Source organism: Myotis lucifugus, unplaced genomic scaffold (genome assembly GCF_000147115.1).
Source record: "Myotis lucifugus unplaced genomic scaffold, Myoluc2.0 scaffold_154, whole genome shotgun sequence".
NCBI lineage: Eukaryota > Metazoa > Chordata > Mammalia > Chiroptera > Vespertilionidae > Myotis > Myotis lucifugus.
This window is the reverse complement of record NW_005871202.1, coordinates 3,010,551-3,028,271: the sequence shown is the minus strand read 5'-3', so window position 1 is coordinate 3,028,271 and position 17,721 is coordinate 3,010,551. Positions and strand designations below refer to the sequence as shown.

Sequence of the window (17,721 nt, the reverse complement as noted above, 5' to 3'; positions counted from 1 at the left end):
GACACGTGGGCCTGGTTTGCAATAACTGCCGTCGGGTTTCCCCAATGACCTGCGTGGTCGGCACCGGCCCGGCGTGTGGCAGACCCTCCTCACCGCCCGTCCCTCCTCCGCTGAGATCCTTTCTTTGATTGTCTCAGAGCTGGTGCCAGTGGGAGCTCATTCATTCTAAAGACACGGTTCAGAAGCCCGTTCTGGAATGGCGAAGCCTAAAGGAGGGGCAACACAGCACCCAGATGAGCAGCCAGAGGCCCAAGCACACCTCATACACATGCAGAGGCTGAGACACAGCTGTTTGCCCTGTGAATGTGAAGACAGCTCACACACCAACACAGGCAGCTCCACACACGGAAAGCCCCACGCATTCCACGTCCCGGGTAGAACACCTGCCACGACCCGGGGGCACCACCCCCAGACCAGCTGGAACGTGGCTCTCCCCTGGCCATCTCTACACCCAGACACGGAGCCTCTCCTGCGCCTAAACGCTTGTGTTTTCTGGGGGCGGCAGCAGAGAGCTGTGCACTGCCGTTTCCATGAGATAATGTATTCTACTGCCCAGGACACTCCCTGGCTGTGCTTCTGTGTGTGCTCAGCCGTGAGAGCTGTGGTTTCGCGTTGGGTGTGAACTCTGTAAATGATACATCTTTAGCAGGTGAGAGCTTTCTGTTTAGACTAACTCCTCCTCTCTCTCGTTTTGTGAACGTGGTGAACACTCACCTATAGGCCCTAAGAGGACCACTGCAACTGCGGCAAGACGGTCTTGTGTCAGTGACGACCACACGGGAAACTCCTGTGCAGGGTCAAGGCCTGGGAGCCAATGACACCTTCAAAAATGGCCCGCAGAGCAGGCCTGTGTCCTGGACTGCATTTCCCTGCTTTCGCCTAAACTGAGCCCCTCGGCACCACCACTTCCTGGAGGTCTCCTGCCCAGCCTCTCCGACGGGAACACTCCTTCTGTCATCTCCCCCGACCCCGCCTTGGGCAATATAGCCTGCTATCACTTTGAAAATGGTGCACAGCAGGACATTTTATAACTTCCGATTTATCCCTTTCCCATTGCAATCCTAAATTTCTAATGCAATTCAGTGGAAAGGTTTGTTCCTGACAAAATCAAGCTGCTGGTCACATTCATTTTGTTAAAGGGGAGTTTGTCAAAAAAGAAAAGCAGCCCAGCTGGTGTGACTCCACGCTGACCACTGACCCATGAACCAGAAGGTTATGCTCAGTTCCCGGTCAGGGCACATGCCCAGGTTGCAGGCTCGACCCCCAGGAGGGGGTATTACAGAAGGCTGCCAATCAATTATTCTCTCTCATCATTGATGTTTTGTAACTCTCTCTCCCTCCGTCTTCCTCTCTCTGAAAATACATAAAAAACATATTTAAAAAAAAGAAAAGAAAAAGAAAAGCAATTTGAGCTGCCGTAGGACTAGGCTTTCCATGTAAGACCCACTGGAGAAGCTGTGCGGAAAAAATTTGTATACGGGATCATTTTTTCTACTGAATTTTACTATAATTGTAGAGGTGTGTTCCTACAGAAAATAGTTCTGCTTCAGCATCTCATGATAAAAACCACACTAAAGAAACTCAGTGTTCATTTCAAGGATGATTTTGCATTTGTCAACATGCCACTTCTGTACACCAAATTCCCCCTTACGGTTTGTGCAGTGAACAAGGAACGAAAATGATTTTACACGTGCATTCCCCGCACAATACATGTCAGGCCACTGTTCCACTCCCTGGGCAGGATGCCCAGCTAGATGGGCATACTTTTCCATATGCTTTCAGAGCGACCAGCAGTTCCCGATTTTCATTTAGTGGTTGGGTTCTTTTCAGCAGATTAGACTCTATAGTAACTGGTTATAAAAAGTTAAGCTCTTCTATTTGATAAGATTAATATGTGTGGGCAGAGGACCTGAATAGACTCTTCTCCAAAGAGGACATACAGATGGCCCACAGGTATATGAAAAGATGCTCAACATCACTAATCATCAGGCAAACGTAAGTTAAAACCACACCTGTCAGAATGGTGTCATTAATAAATCAACAATCAACAACTGCTGGTGAAAACGTGGAGAAAAGGAAACCCTCGTGCACTATTGGTGGGAACGTACATTGGAAAACAATATGGAAGCATGTCAAACTCACAGCTGGTGGGCCGCATGCATGCAGCCTGCTGGCCACGAGTTTGACATGCTTGGTATAGAGATTCCTAAAAAATTAAATATAGAACTACTATATGACCCAGCAATAACCCTTCTGAGTATTTATTAAAAACAAATCCAAAACACTAATTTGAAAAGATATAAGCACCCCTAGGTTAATTGCAGCATTATTAAAAACTAGAAGCCCAGTGCTCGAAATCGCAAGGCCCCGCCCACCCGCACGCACCTTGCCCACCCGCCCGCCACCCGCGCTGGTCTATGATTGTTATGGCGTTAGGGCCACCTGGTTTTTATAATATAGAAAGCCAAGATATGGAAGCAACCTAAGTGTACATCAACAGACGAATGAATAAAGAAGATGTGGTACATATATACAGTGGGCATACATACACATCACTCAGCCATAAAAAGAATGACATCTTGCCATTTGTGACAACATGGATGGCCCTGGAGGGTATTATGCTAAGTGATATAAGTCAGACAGAGAAAGACACATACTACATGATTTCACTTATATGTGGAATCTAAAAGACAAAACAAAACAGAAACAAACCTACAGATACAGAAAGCAAACTGATGGTTGCCAGATGGGAGGGGGGTTGGAGGGCCGAGTGAAAAAGGTGGAGGGATTAAGAAGTACGGATTGGCAGTTATAAAAATAAATATGGGGATGCACAGTACAGCATAGGGAATATAGTAATACTGTAATAACCATGTGGGCTGTCAGATGGGTACCAGGCTTAGAGTGATCACTTTGTAAACTATACATGTCGAATCACTATGCTGTACACCTGAAGCTAATATAGTAGTGCATGTCAACTGTGATTGAAAAAGAAAAGGAAAAAAGAGAAAGAATACTACTTATAGTACTGATGTACCAATTGGCTAAGTTCATTGCAAATGTTTTTAAAGTTCCTCTTCAGTGACAGGTCTCAAAACAGCCTTACCACATGGGCAGAGGTAAATCCTCAGGGTTAGGCCTAAAACCAAGGCCATTGCATGCGCCCGAAAGTCTGTTGCTAACATATTAGGGCCGCATGCAGGACAACGTGAGACCTCAGGCACACGTGGCCTTCCCTCTCTGCTAACGGAACTTGGGCTTCGGGGCGTCTCACTATATCACGGGTCCCTTCCAAGACCCCGAGTCCCTTTTGTTGTCTTTTTCAGAAAGGAGGAGCCCAAATTCTAGAGGCTCCAGGCCCCCCCCGAACCTGGATCCCTTTAAGATTGTGTTATTATTTCACATCAGATCACAATATTGTATCATCAAAGTATCATTCTGATGTACTTACTCAAAGAACGTTGTCCATCCGGTTTCATCGCTTTTGGTGGCCAACAGGCCGCTGTTGCCGTGGTAAGTGAACAAAACCAACTCCAGCCCTTGCGCGGTCATGCTCTTCAGACACCCGTTGGTGCCTATGGTCAGCCATATCACCTGGTTGTCCGGAGACACCACTCGGACCGGCATCCGGTTGGGGTCCCGCCTAATGCGGAGGGTGTTGCCGTTGCTGTCGGTCACGGCGGTGATGTCGTTGTCGTTGCTGTAGCTGAAGTTGTACAGGTAGTCCCCCGTGACCAGGCTCACGGTGTACTGGTGAGTGCCGTTGATGTCGAAGATGTAGAGTTCCTGATCGGTCGGAGAGGCCACTTCATAGAAGTTCATGGAGTTGAGGAAAGGCTTGTTCTTGGACACCGCCCGGATGCGAATGTTCCCCAGATCCGCGATGTACAGGGTGCCATCCGGAGAAGCGGCGAGGGACGACGGGGCGCTGAGTTTGGCATCTTTGGCATAGCCGTCGCCAGTCTGATAGCAGTCGCAGTTGGCATCGTTTTTGCAGTCACACTCCGACGGTATCCCGGCCACCAAGGAGATCTCCCCGTCGGTCGTGACCTGCCGTATGCGGTTGATTTTCTTTTCGTCGGTTTCCGTGATGTATAGGACCCCACTGTAGGACACAGCGATGGCCGTGGCGGATTCCAGCGTCGTCTGGACCGCGTGCTTGCCCACGGAGTACTCCACCCCCGGGACCTGGCAGTGCATGGGCCGCCCGGCGGCGATGCGCACCTGGCGGTTCTCGGTGATCTGCAGGACCACGTTGTTGTCCAGCACGTAGATGGAGTTGTCCATGGGGTTAATGGCGAGGTCAGTGGGCCACTCCAGACGCACCTTCGGACAGAAAACAGAAACGGTCCGGTCAGTCAGCGGCTGCGATGCAGTTAACTCGCCAGAAGAGTAAATGAGAGCGTTTGGGAAAATTACCCTTAATTTGAGAAGCTGTTTTAAAGTTGTCTTTTGAATGGCTACAGTAAAATAAACTTGAAAAGTCTGCACGAACACAAATGTAGGGAACAGCATTTTATTTAAAAAATGTAGCTTATTGGAAGATTTGCAAGTTACAGCCAAATGGGCAATGAGCCTCTAAATAGAGAGTTAATAGATACCAATGAGGTATGAACGCAGATGTTTCCGTTAGCAGTAATAACCAGCAAATGGCAGGCTTTCTACCTCGTAAATACATTCAGGTTCTATTGTATTTCCAGTAAGGCCCATAGTAAAGTTCCCAACTCTAAATGTAAGTCCCTCGGGACCAATCGTAGGGGGTTCTCTCTACTTCGTAAGGAGATCGTGTAATAACAGGATTCGAGGTTTAAGTGGTTTTGTTCTTTTTGGAATCTCTGCATGCTGCTACTTAACTGGTATTTTATTACAACTGCTTAGCATTTCTTAGTGGTAATTACTCTGTAAACCGTTGAATTCATCAAATGCAGAACTATAGAAGAAAGTACCTTTTGCCCGGCCAACGTGGCTCAGTGGTTGAATGTCGACCTATGAACCAGGAGGTCACAGTTTGATTCCTGGTCAGGGCACATGCCCGGGTTGTGGGCTCCATCCCCAGTGTGGGGTGTGCAGGAGGCAGCCAATCAATGATTCTCTCTCATCACTGATGTTTCTATCTCTCTCTCCCTCTGAAATCAATAAAAATATATTAAAAAAGAAAATAATTTTTTATTAGCTCCTAAGATACACTTAAAGGGGGCAGCTTTATCATAACACCGCCACCCATGACGCGGGCAGTTTGACACGGTGCCATCACAGCCTACCGACTCAGCAATGAGGCCCCTGAGAAGAGAAGCTGTTCAGCGGACTCCAAACTACCTGGCTGATGTGCATGCTTGTGTCGCAGGTCAAAGGTCTGGCTGACGTCAGGTCATTGGAACCCAGGAGGGTCGAGATGATTCCGTTCTGATCAACTTTTCTGATCATGGTCCCATCAACGAAGTAGATCAATCCATTCTTATCAATTGCCATGCCTTGGTCCAAGAGAAGCAAGGGTTAGTAAGTTTTCAAAAACGATTCAACGTCTGATTCAACGTGTAGGCCTATCACTAAACTCAACAGCTCACCCCAGTGATAACGTGGGCGGTAGGTAGCAGGTAGGACAGTAGATTGCAAGCACATTAGGAAAAACCCAACATAGGCGTGTCCCTAATACAAACACATGTGAACGGTAATGAAGAAATAACCCGCATTTGCGAGAATTCCCACTTGGTGTGTGAAACATATACGTAGCGCTTGGGCATTAAACATAAGACTATAACTTGGGTGTTAAACATCAAACGATAATGTCTGCATAATGTTGTCTATAAATTATAGAAATAGGTCAAATTCAGTCACACGGAGCTTACAGTAACTAGCATAGTCCAACGAACATAGATGCAAGCCAAGGTGAGTATTCTGTTGACCTTGCTACAACGAAATTGGCTATTATGAATAATTCAGGACAGCAAACACTTTTCCCAGTCACTGTTCACAAAACAGTTGCTAGCTATAATGAAAAAAAAATAGAGCCCTCAACCCAAAACACCATAATGAATGGCATAATACATGAGCCAGGAGTCAGTCCCAACGGGTTTCAAAGCTAGAAACCGTCCTCACATAGAATTCAAGCTCTTGTTCTCCCCAGAAATTCCTCCCAGCAAGCATTTTTTCCCAGGGCATAGAAACAAAAGTCTAGCAGCTCCAAATGGGGTGCGGGCTAATAGGGCTGCTTAGCGGTGGTTTTCAAAGAGGCCTGGGACTCATTCGTGGCAAAGAAATTCCAGGACAATGAAAGAATTCGGGCACTTCCTTGACACTTAATGGGATGTGACTGAATAACAGTAGCTGCTTTATTCTTTGCAACGTTGGAAAAAATGGTATGACAATAAAAAAAATGCCAAGAACCTAATATTTACTATACAATCAGCTTAGGATTCTAGCAGGCTCACGTTCAAGTTCCACGGCTTTTACAAACACTAGGTGTGCCACAGCGTCCCAGACTGAGCTGAGGGTAAAATGTGAGACTCAGCTTTAAGCCCCATCAGCACTAAGCAGATTGTCTACCTTTTTTTTCTTTCTTTTTTAAATAGAAGGAAATCCCCAAGTTGGTAAATGCCGGTACCTTTGGGACTCATGAGTGTCGCCTCCACAGCCTTGCCCCCGTCCCCACATCTGGCTTCATCGAAGGGCAGGCATTGCTCCCCAGTCCCCGCGACCACGTCAGCATTTTTCGTCAAGTCCTTCGCCCCCGTCAGAGACTTGGGGCGATAAATCCTGCGGGTGTTAGTGTCCGAAACGTACAAGTCTCCGGTGACAGGGTCGGTGGCCAGGTAGTATCTATGAGCTGGGTTGCTGCTGTAAGAAAGGATCATACGTGAGCCCCACCATGTATGGGGAGTTACTCCTAATACGCAGAGAAAGTAAGAGCAAGACAGCCCACCATGGGCAACACTGCAACCTGCAGTCAGTACCAAAGACCTGAAGATGAGCGGCATACTCACAATGACCTACAGGAGAGACTGGGTAGCAGCCCAGCCGGCATGGCTCAGTGGTTGAGCATCGACCTATGAACCAGGAGGTCATGGTTTGATTCCTGGTCAAGGGCACAGGCCCAGGTTGCAGGCTTGACCCCCTAGTGGGGGGATTGCAGGAGGTAGCCGATGAATGATTCTCTCTAATCATGGATGTTTCTAGCTCTCTCTCCCTCTCCCTATTTTTAAAAAAAGAACTGGTAGCAATCTCTGACATGACTGTTCCTTCCTGGCCATCTTAAAAATAATTACCTTCAGGAGACGATCTGCTTCTTGCCTAAAAGACGGAAGCAAGTTCTCTAAATCTCTGTGGTTTGGTGCAAAGCCATGGGAAAATTGCCCTTGAGTGACAGGCATAAAGCTTGCTCCAGGAAGGTGCTGCTCTCAGACTCTCCTGTGAAGTCCATACACCTTCAATTTCACCTGCACCTCATCACAGGGGACTCTCCTGCTTTCTCCCTACAAAACCCAACCAAACCGAGCAGCCGCCCCTGAAAAACCGTAGCATCATGCCTGTCCTGGTTGCGCTATTGTAATCTGGCAAAGTTGGTTTTCAGAACTATTAACTAGTGCAAATATATACTATTTTATGTCCTACTAGAGGCCTGATGCACGAAATTCGTGCAAGGGGCTTGGCCCCTGCCTCTGCAGCGGCTGCCTCTGCCTCTGCCTCGGCCCTTGCAGCCCTGGCTTTGTCCAGAAGGACGTCCGAAAGGTCGTTCGGCTGTCCAATCTAATTAGCATATTACGCTTTTATTATTATAGATTACCTGTGAAAAATGGAAAGACCAACATCATCAACAAATGGACTAATTCTGGCAGCTCCCTACAAACACTCAGCCCCACATGCTTAGAATTAATGTAATTTTGCACTGTGTGCAAATACGGCCTCTGGGGAAAAAATTCTCAAAAGCGTTTCAGTGATTGGGAGTCGGAACAAAGATGTCAACAGGTAGGAATCCACTGGGTTCCATGTGTCTCCTGCTGACAAACTTGGTCTTACGCTTCTCATTCTCTCTCTCTCATTCTCTCTCTCTCTCTCTCTCTCTCTCTCTCTCTCTCTCTCTCTCTCCCCTCTACACACACACACACACACAAACACACAGTTATTTTCTTTTCAGCTGTATATCTATGAGCATGACTTCTGGACCAGGTTGCCTGGGTCTGAACCTCACTTCATCACAAACTGTGCGAGCTTGGGCAAGTTACCTCGCTTTTCCGTGCCTCCGATTCTTCACTGGCAAAGGTGGTGATAATAATCCATAGGCTGCACGGACTAATCCATGTAAAATGCTCAGAACACGGCCTAGCACACAATTCACACTCAGAAGCAATGAGCTATCCTCCTATCTGCTTGTGTCCCAGCTCCTCGTACACTGCAATGTGTCAGTTGCTTTGTAGCGCTATTCAGTGTTAACTAACATATGGTTTGCCTTCTGAAAATCCTGATAAGAAAAAAAGTAATGACCTAAACTTGGACAGGTCCAGATATGTTCCCTTAATCCTGCTGTTGCAACAGCAGAAAGAGCGGAGACAATGCAGACCCTTTCACAAGCGTCCACTTTGAACTGTCTGTGTGCTCCTGATGAGAAAGATACATGAATGATGCATGGTTTTTCCTGCCATCTCTCAATTTGAGAAAAAACAATGGGTGTCTGAGCTGCCGGCCTGAGCAGCAGTGGCACCCCCTTTAGCGAAGGGACACGAGTGTTCCTGGTGCAGAAATCACGGACGGACATTCACGCCATCAGCCGTGACTTTCTCGGCACCGGCTTCGCCCAGTAGGACAGGGGTGAGAGGATGTTCAGCGGGGTCTGCTGTCTGCATCTCCTGCTCTGAATGGACATTTCTCATCAAGCAGCACAGGCCGATGGCTTTCACCATGTCTGCCCAGGAAAGCTCTAACTCTGCACAAGGCCGTTGACCAGAACAACCCTGGAGGAGCTGTGACCCGGGCAGAGCAACTGTCCCACAGAAGGGCAGAGGGTGAACTGAATGACCCCCCGCAGGGCAGCCTGGAACAGCAGAGAGAGCTGCTCAGAGCCAGCCCCTCCGGAAGGAGGAGGGTTTGGTCCTGACGCACTAAAAAACAAACGTGGGCTTGGACAATTTTGTTGGAGCCCGGTGGCAGGAGGCTCTTGGTCATCTGTGCTGGGCTGGGGTTCAAGGACGCCCACTGACGCCCGGGCTTTCTGACAGCTGGTGTGTGGGCACAGATGGTGGGGCGTGTTTAGATCAGTCATTGATCTCATGTAGAAACGGGCGCGACACGGCCTGGGAACAGTGTGCTGGCGGCCGGACGGCTGGAATGGGTCGGCGGGAGGGGCATGGTGACCTCCCCGGGAGCCACTGAGGTCCCCATTCCAGAAAGGGTTCCATTTGCATTAAGATTCCGACTAAGAAAAGCAACATCCGAGAAACGGAGGTCAGGTTTAGACCTCTTAGTATTTTGCACCTTGGCTCTTAGCTCGCCCCAAATCGTCTAGGTTACCATCATTCCCAGGCCATCTTCTCTGTGTCCTGTTCCATCGGACACAGGCCCGGGGGGAAAGGCAGACTAGATGTGCTCATTCATTTGGTCACAATTCAACCTCTTGGACTAGAGAAACATCAGCAAAGAACACGCTACCCACCGACATCCTAGCACTTTCATCTGTTTGGCTGGAAACTGTGGATAGCCTCGGGAACATCTGAACAGAAATCAGACTTACATGTAACAGTAAACTGTTTCCTGGCTACCACAGGGCTGTTGAGATAATCGGAAGCAGGGGTTTGGGTGGCATTTCTGGGCCTGCTTCGTGTTTTACATACTTTTATAATTTGTATCTAAACGTTAATTGATTCAGATTCACAGACCTGTGACCGATGCGTCTTTTATCTTTCAATGGCGATATAAAACCCACAAAGTTGGTTTTTAGTCCTACGTATTGAACTGCCCCTGGGCTTTGGATGGTGTCAATAAATTTAAGCTCCTTTATTTCAGGATTTTTAAGAACTGTCATGGCGATGAGCTACCATTTACTATCTGCAAAAAGGTTTTGTTAGCAAATGAAAACTACAAGCATCATATGGAGAAATTTTAGCATATCTAAGAGAAACTTATCTTTTCAGCATCTCAGAAGCTCCCACCCATATAAAAAATTTAACATGTTGATGGGGTAGTACTGATACCTATTTATTCATGATAGCACAGCTAGGAACTTTTATTTGATATAACAGCCTGGCAGTACTTGCTAACTTTGGTGTGAGGAAATATTCCAAATTTTAAAATAATAAGACTGTGTTTTTATATTTATCATTTAACATTCATATTAATTAGTTCCCCCACTAATGCAATTAATGAGATGGCTCATAGTATATGAAACATCATAAGAAGACCAGAAGCATGCATTTTTATGTTTTAGTTAATTATTATTGACTACACCATTTGTTTTTATAGATGTTGACACATTTTTCAATTTATTTTTTTCCGGTCACCTACTCCTAAGACTTTTACGCTAGCCAGGAAAGTGGGGGAAGGACAAGCCAGGAGGACCCTTCCAGGCAGGACCCCCTCAGCTCTACGAGGATAATGGTCTAGATCAGTGATGGCGAACCTTTTGAGCTCGGCGTGTCAGCATTTTGAAAAACCCTAACTTAACTCTGGTGCCGTGTCACATATAGAAATTTTTTGATATTTGCAACCATAGTAAAACGAAGACATATTTTTGATGTTTATTTTATATATTTAAATGCCATTTAACAAAGAAAAATCAACCAAAAAAATGAGTTCGCATGTCACCTCTGACACTCGTGTCAGAGGTTCGCCATCACTGGTCTAGGTAGACAAACAGGAAGAAGCATCTGAAAAGGATTTTAATTTTTAAAGCTAAATTAAGAAGCGCCCATGAGCTCCAATATCCTGGCTTTGATTAATTAATCAACTAATTAATCAAGTATCAATTTTGACTGATTACTTATGAAGCAAGTGCAATTCCTATTCTTGTCAATGATTTATCATCTGATGACTTGGGCTCAAAAACCTTGGATAGTTTCTACATCTCCCTGTTCCTTATTGCCCACATACAGTGTGTCCATTTCCTTCATTTCTTTATTTTATTGGTTGATTTCCTTCATGACAGCCATACTAGTGTAGGCACCTAGCATCTCACAGTTCTCTAACTCATCACCATGCCAGTCTGACCACTGACACCAGATGGAATCAATCTTCCTGGAAGGCTGCCTGAGTATGCCGCCATCTCGTTCAAGGTCAGGAAAGGGTTCCCCCTGTCTCTGCTATCCTAGAGAAGAGCAATTCCTTAGGGTGCTCAGGCCCTCAGCGACCTGCCCGTACCTGCCTGTCCCCCTGTCTCCCTCATTATTGCAACGTGAGTCCCCTGCTTAGATCCAGGTGGGTCTGAGTCCCTCAAGACCCCAGACCCCAGTAACTTTACTTGCTCTCTATTCTTGCTTCATGACTCCCCCCTCCTGTCTTCTGGTTGGCCCATTTAAGACTTCTTTTTTTGTCGTTGTTAATCCTCACTGAGGATATGTCTCCATTGACTTTAAGAGACAGTGGAAGAGAGGGGGAGAGACAGAGAGAAACATCGGTGTGAGAGAGACATATCGCCTGGTTGCCTCCCACACACCCCGACCAGGGGCTCCAAGGAGTGAACCCACAATCGAGGTACATGCCCTTGACTGGAATCAGACCCTTCAGTCTGAGGGCTGATGCTCTATCCACTGAGCCAAACCATCTAGGGCCAGACTTCATTCATTGACTTACATCAAATACCAACCCTGCCAGGAAACTGTTCCTCCCCCTCCCCCTCCCGGCACCCTCTTCCTCCCCAGAATTACTCTCTCAGCACAAGCTGTGGGTGTGATGAAGTGTCAAAGAATGATACGGAAAATACTCGGTCTGTTACATCTATATCTTGCTTCCCCTACGAGATTCAGAGGCCTGGGCGCATGGACTCCGTCTTCTACTATTACTTGTCAAAGTGGTCAAGTGGTCAGTTAGCATCGATTGAGTAAAGGGCATCAGTATGAAACCCGAACAGTGCACTTTGCATGCATGGCACACGAAGGAGACAGGCAGGAACACAAGCGGCCGGGACAGCGTGCATAGGAGGAAGGCTCGGAGGATCATGAGAGAAGGACCACAGGAGCATCACCGCCAACCACCACGAGTTAGTGCATCACGAGTGCATTTTGTTAAGGTCTGTTAATAACAGTGTAGCTCTAACCACATGGATCTTTTTCCTGAGAAAGAGATCAGAGTGCTGATGAATTTGTCAAATGATTACGAAACCCATCTAGCATTCTGAAGACCCAGGAAATTACCCCATAGAAACCTAGCCATTTGGGCCCACAGAAACGGGCCGCGGTGCAGTGGGGAGCACACGCTCTTTAGAGTGGTTCAGACCCCTGCCCCCCACTTCTTAGTCTGTATCTTGGGGAAGACAGGCGCCCTTGCCGAGCCTCAGGGACCTCACGTGCACCCCGAGGGTGGTGGGGTGGCTCTGCAGTGGCGTGTGCAAGGCCTGCCCCCGGCGGCTTGTGAAGAGGGCGCTGCTTTACTAGTTTTTCCTGTATCGCCTTCGGCATGTCCGCATTCATTTGAAGCACACGCCTGGGTGTGTCTTGCTTTTTGCTAGTTTTATTTGAAACATTGTTTTTGCCCCTTCTCTGCTGCCTGGAGGGAAATTTTCAGTCAAGTGTCCCTATGCAGCTCATCTCCAGCTACTAGCAAGTCCCCACAGTGGACAGAATCGGAGAAGCTGAGCCTCCGTGTTCGCTCAACCACATTCATCCCGGGCTCTGAAGGAAGTCTCTTCCTCCGTAAGGAAATGGAAGCATGACTTCTGCAAACTCGAATCTGGCAACTCTCTCACCTTAGGAAACAGAGGCTGCACAGCGAGGAACTCACCGGAGGTTAATCACGGGTGAGCCCCAGGGAACCCACGCGTGGAGGACTTCCTCCCAGCCCAGCAACACCCGTGGCAGCAGTTCACACGATCTTTGGTTTTTAAGGATTTGCCAAAGGAAGATATTTTGAGATGCTTTTTCTTGAACAGAGTCCCTTACACTGACTAAGCTTTGGGCCCCATAAACTGGGACCTGCCCTGGCTGTTGGTCAAACTTGACCCTCCTTAAACTCCCTACTGCGCATCATTTCTGTGCTGCTCAGTAGGCTTAGCTGATGTGAGTCAGTAGCTGATGTTTAGAAATGTTCTTTGTTATACGAAGATGCTCCTTATAATAATTTTTGGTAACGAAATTTCATTGATCGACATGGAAATAGTTTTCAGGTCACATTACGTAATTGGCGAGTTGGTCGAGTGACGCTAGTTCATTGAGTGGCTTAATGCCTGAGATGGTCTGTGATACCGAGTGTCCTCTCTCATGATGAAACAAGGTCAGAGCATCGCACTGAAATGGAAGGACATTTGAAACATACAACAACCTTTACGCAAGGTGCTTACCTATGTCTAAAATCTTTATTTCTTGGTGGAAGCAGACAAAAGAGGTGAAAAAAGCACAGTTAGAAAAGGTTTCTAAAACATGAGTTGGATACTGAGATTTTAGTTATTTGTATGGAAAATGGCCAACGGAAGCAGAAAGATCACTGGAAATGAATTGTGTGGGTCAAGGCTCATCAAATAACTTACAGAATGGAATGATTTTGATAATCATACTGAAGTGAACAGAGCCGAGACAACCATTTGTTACTTTAGCTATTGGCATCATGGCTAATAACGTAGGAAAATAATTGCAGGAAAATATTTTATGTCTTAATTTCGCCCACTGTGAAATAAGAGAGTAACAATATATAGCTCAAGGTAATTCCAAAGACAACTAAAGAGATTTAGAATTCACAGTTTCATTGTCCGGGAGAATAGAAAATTCACTAAAACCAGTGAGACATTTTATAGATGAGGTGACTTCATACTTATTTATATATTTGCGACGGAATATATACATGTTGTGCTTTACCCCAACGTTAGCCAAGAATCCAGCTTCCATTTCTAGGGAGAACTGCAAACATTGGGAAGGCATGTTTAAATCGATAAATGAGGACACCAGATTGACCTTTTACAAAGGCATGCTTCGCTTTCATTAAAATCCCCAATGAAGGAAAGACATACCTCAGCTCTAGAACGCTGGTCACGTTTCCGGAAGGGAATATCCGGCGGACGTAGTTGAAATCCCCCACGTACAGGCTGCCGTCGATCCCACAGGCCAAGGCCACCGGGGCCAGCAGCTTGTTCCCGTCCGCCTGCCCGTTGCAGCTGGGGCAGGAGATGCTGCGCCGGCGCCCGTTGCCCATGATGCTGCTGACCACCGGGGGCTGCTGGGAGATGAACTGGTTCTCCCCGTTGCCCTTGTACAGGATGCCTAGGAGGAAGGAAACATATCTCACAGCGCACGGCGCGAAGAGGGGAGCCAGCAGGGCCACCATAGCTCCGACCGTCACCCAGGGCCACCGAGGTTGGACCGGAAACACTTTTTTTAAAAAGTAGATTTTTATTGATTTCAGAGAGGAAGGGAGGGAGAGAGGGAGATAGATAGAGAGAGATAGAGAGAGAGAGAGAGAGAAACATCAGTGATGAGAGAGAATCATTGATCGGCTGCCTCCTGCACTCCCCACACTGGGGATGGAGCCCACAACCTGGGCCTGTTTCCTGACCGGGAATTGAACTATGACCTCCTAGTTCTGTGGTTGGCAAACTGAGGCTCGCGAGCCACATGCGGCTCTTTGGCCCCTTGAGTGTGGCTCTTCCTAAGCCTTAGGAGTACCCTAATTAAGTTAATAACAATGTACCTAACTATATAGTTTAAGTTTAAAAAATTTGGCTCTCAAAAGAAATTTCAATCGTGGTACTGTTGATATTTGGCTCTGTTGACTAATGAGTTTGCCGACCACTGTCCTAGTTCATAGGTCGACATTCAACCACTGAGCCACGCCGGCCGGGCTAGAAAAACTTTTATTTCAAGTTCTATTGCAAAGAACTCAATTTGATTCCGTAGGGGAAAATATCATGACAGGATACATAGGATATATATATATATATGTAAAATGCTGTCTGTTAGGAGTTTAAAGAATGTCTGGTGAAAGAAACAAAGGACTAACAAGAAAAAGTAAAAACCCCAATTCTCTGAGACCTGGCTGCACGGGGAGCTGTAAAGACGCCGAAGCTTGGATCTCGCCGGGAGAGTCTGACTTAGTTGGTGTGGGTGCAGCCTTGACACTGAGGTTTTAGAAGATTCTCCAGACGATCCTAATGTGCAGCCGAGCGCCAGGCCCGGCTCTCCATGATGTTCTTCAGGGGATAAGGCGTTTACCTGGCTGTTAAAGGATGCTGGAAATACTAGAAATGGATCCAGCTCGTAACAGCGTGCCCCATATCTCACTTATGAAAAATAACAGCAACAACAAAACACAAGCAGGCCCACAGATACAGAGACCAGTCTGAAAATGACCTAAATCAAGAGGAGTCTGGGGGCGACAAAAGGAGCACCACTCACCGAAGCTTGCAGACGCCAGCCGGGAGGACGGAAGGACGGAAGGACGTGCTCTCCTCCCCCTGCCCCGGAACTAACCCGCTGCCTCTGCTCGCGGCCAATAAAAGCCGCCACAGCTTTCCCCAATTCACTCCTAAAACTAAGAACAGCTGACCTCCCCCTCGCCTCCCGCACTTGCCTAGGGTTTGCCATAGTTGGCTTGTCCCGTATCGCAATTCCTCTGCTATTCCCGAATACACTCATTTTGTTGGCTAAAAAATAAAAAAGTGCACCGTAATATATAATATGAATTGCTTCCTTAGAGTTTATCATTGGTATTGATTTATTTTGGAGAAAGAGAGAGAGAGAGAGAGAGAGAGAGAGAGAGAGAGATATTTGTTGTTCCACTTATTGATGCATTCATTGGTTGATTCTTGCATGTACCCTGACTAGGGAATGAATTTGCAACCTTGGTGTATCAGAATGATGCTCTAACCAATGGAGCTACCCGGCCAGGGCCCATCATTGCTTTTGAAAAAAGTTAAAAATGCTTTTTGGAAAAGAATGTTAGAAAGTATATAGCAAACCGCCAATATTCTACTCTGTCAAAGAATATCCTCCTTGCTTTTACTCTTGTCTGATATAAGAAGGCATGTACCTACAGTCATTCAAAATGTCAAACATAAGAAAACTGCTGCAGGGGTGGGGGGCAATTTATGACTTGCAGTGCGTTCTCCTTTAGGGCACAAAAGTGCCAATAACGTTAAGAAAACAAAATGCCAATCTGCTCCTTTATGATCCTCAATGAAAATCTGAGAAAAATTCCAAATGAATATGAAGTATTTTCCTAGTTAGAAAGGAGCTGAGTTGAGATTCTAATTTTATCCAGTTACCATGATTATACAGAGATCAAGGGTTCCATTTCGGTATGATGCATGGCGGGCTGTCAGCGGTCACTGTTCCATGAAGATCTCATGATCCCCTCAGTGTGTGATCTGTGTACACCACCTGCTTTAACGTTCGAGCTGGACATATTATACTCATTGAATGATCTACACTGCAAAGCAGTTCTCCAAGCCTGCCTATATATATAGGCAGACAAACTGTTAAAGAATCAGTCCCCTGAAAGTACAAAGAGGAAATTTGAAAGAATATTTTTTTCCTCCCACTTTGGGACAATTTTAAAGTGAAGGAGAGATCAAAATAATGACATTCCCCTTAGAGTTCGGCACATTTTAGGTGGATTCCAGGATGGCTTTTTTTTTTGTTTGTTTTTGTTTTTTTGTTTTTTTTTTAATATATTTTATTGATTTTTCACAGAGAGGAAGGGAGAGAGATAGAGAGCCAGAAACATCGATGAGAGAGAAACATCGATCAGCTACCTCCTGCACATCCCCCACTGGGGATGTGCCCGCAACCCAGGCACATGCCCTTGACCGGAATCGAACCTGGGACCCCTCAGTCCGCAGGCCGATGCTCTATCCACCGAGCCAAACCGGTTCCGGCGTCCAGGATGGCTTTTTTAATGCTCCACCATTTGGGTGATGTAACAATCACAGCCAATCTACGTAAGGAAATCAGGAAAGAAAAACCAGGTTTACTCGTAGTCAAGAAAAAGGAATCTACGTAAGACTAGATCATAACAAGTAAAATGCATTCCGCCTTCCATATTTAAAGACTCCATTAGTGATAACGAAGATCCTTCTTGCTGGGATGACGCCATTTGATGCCTGGCTTGCTCAGTCATTCCCGCGAGCGACGGTCTAGCGAGAGTCTCCCCTCCTCAGACAGACCAGGAGGATGAATGCTAGAATGTTCCGTTCCGTGCTGCAGGGAGGCTGCCCAGGCGCCTGTCAGTGTCTGCGTTTCTGCCTTCCCTTCTTCCTTCATCTATTTTCTCCGCTCACCCACCTTGTCATGATTGCAAATCACTTGGTTTATTCTATTAGACACATGTCACTTTGAAAAGCCACCACTTGTCAAACTGTTCTTGGATAGCGTTTCAAATCACATTCACTTCCCTCTACAAGCAGGTTACCTCGCATTTCAAAATCACATATATTCCATCATGTACAGCATTCTTCTTTTGGAGGGCAGAATCCTGAGTCGTCCGCTTTTTACATCCGAGCTGATATTTTAAAAAAACAAACTCCATGTTATTCTGTTAGAGGCATGGGCTTTCTCCGAGCTCTTTGCTGGTGGTCTCCCTGCTGGTTCCCAGTCT

At 46.6% G+C, this 17,721-nt stretch overlaps 1 protein-coding gene across 1 annotated transcript in view; it reads right to left on the bottom strand.

The window, feature by feature from the left end:
- The window catches only part of TENM3 (teneurin transmembrane protein 3), a 420,114-nt gene that overhangs the window by 25,975 nt on the left and 376,418 nt on the right, over positions 1–17,721 (bottom strand). Inside the window, exons 17-20 of the mRNA XM_023759395.1 lie at positions 14,141–14,390; positions 6,602–6,834; positions 5,317–5,471; positions 3,452–4,326 (exon numbers count right to left, since the gene is read on the bottom strand). Coding sequence (XP_023615163.1) covers positions 3,452–4,326; positions 5,317–5,471; positions 6,602–6,834; positions 14,141–14,390 — 1,513 coding nt within the window. The remainder of the gene's footprint in view (positions 1–3,451; positions 4,327–5,316; positions 5,472–6,601; positions 6,835–14,140; positions 14,391–17,721) is intronic.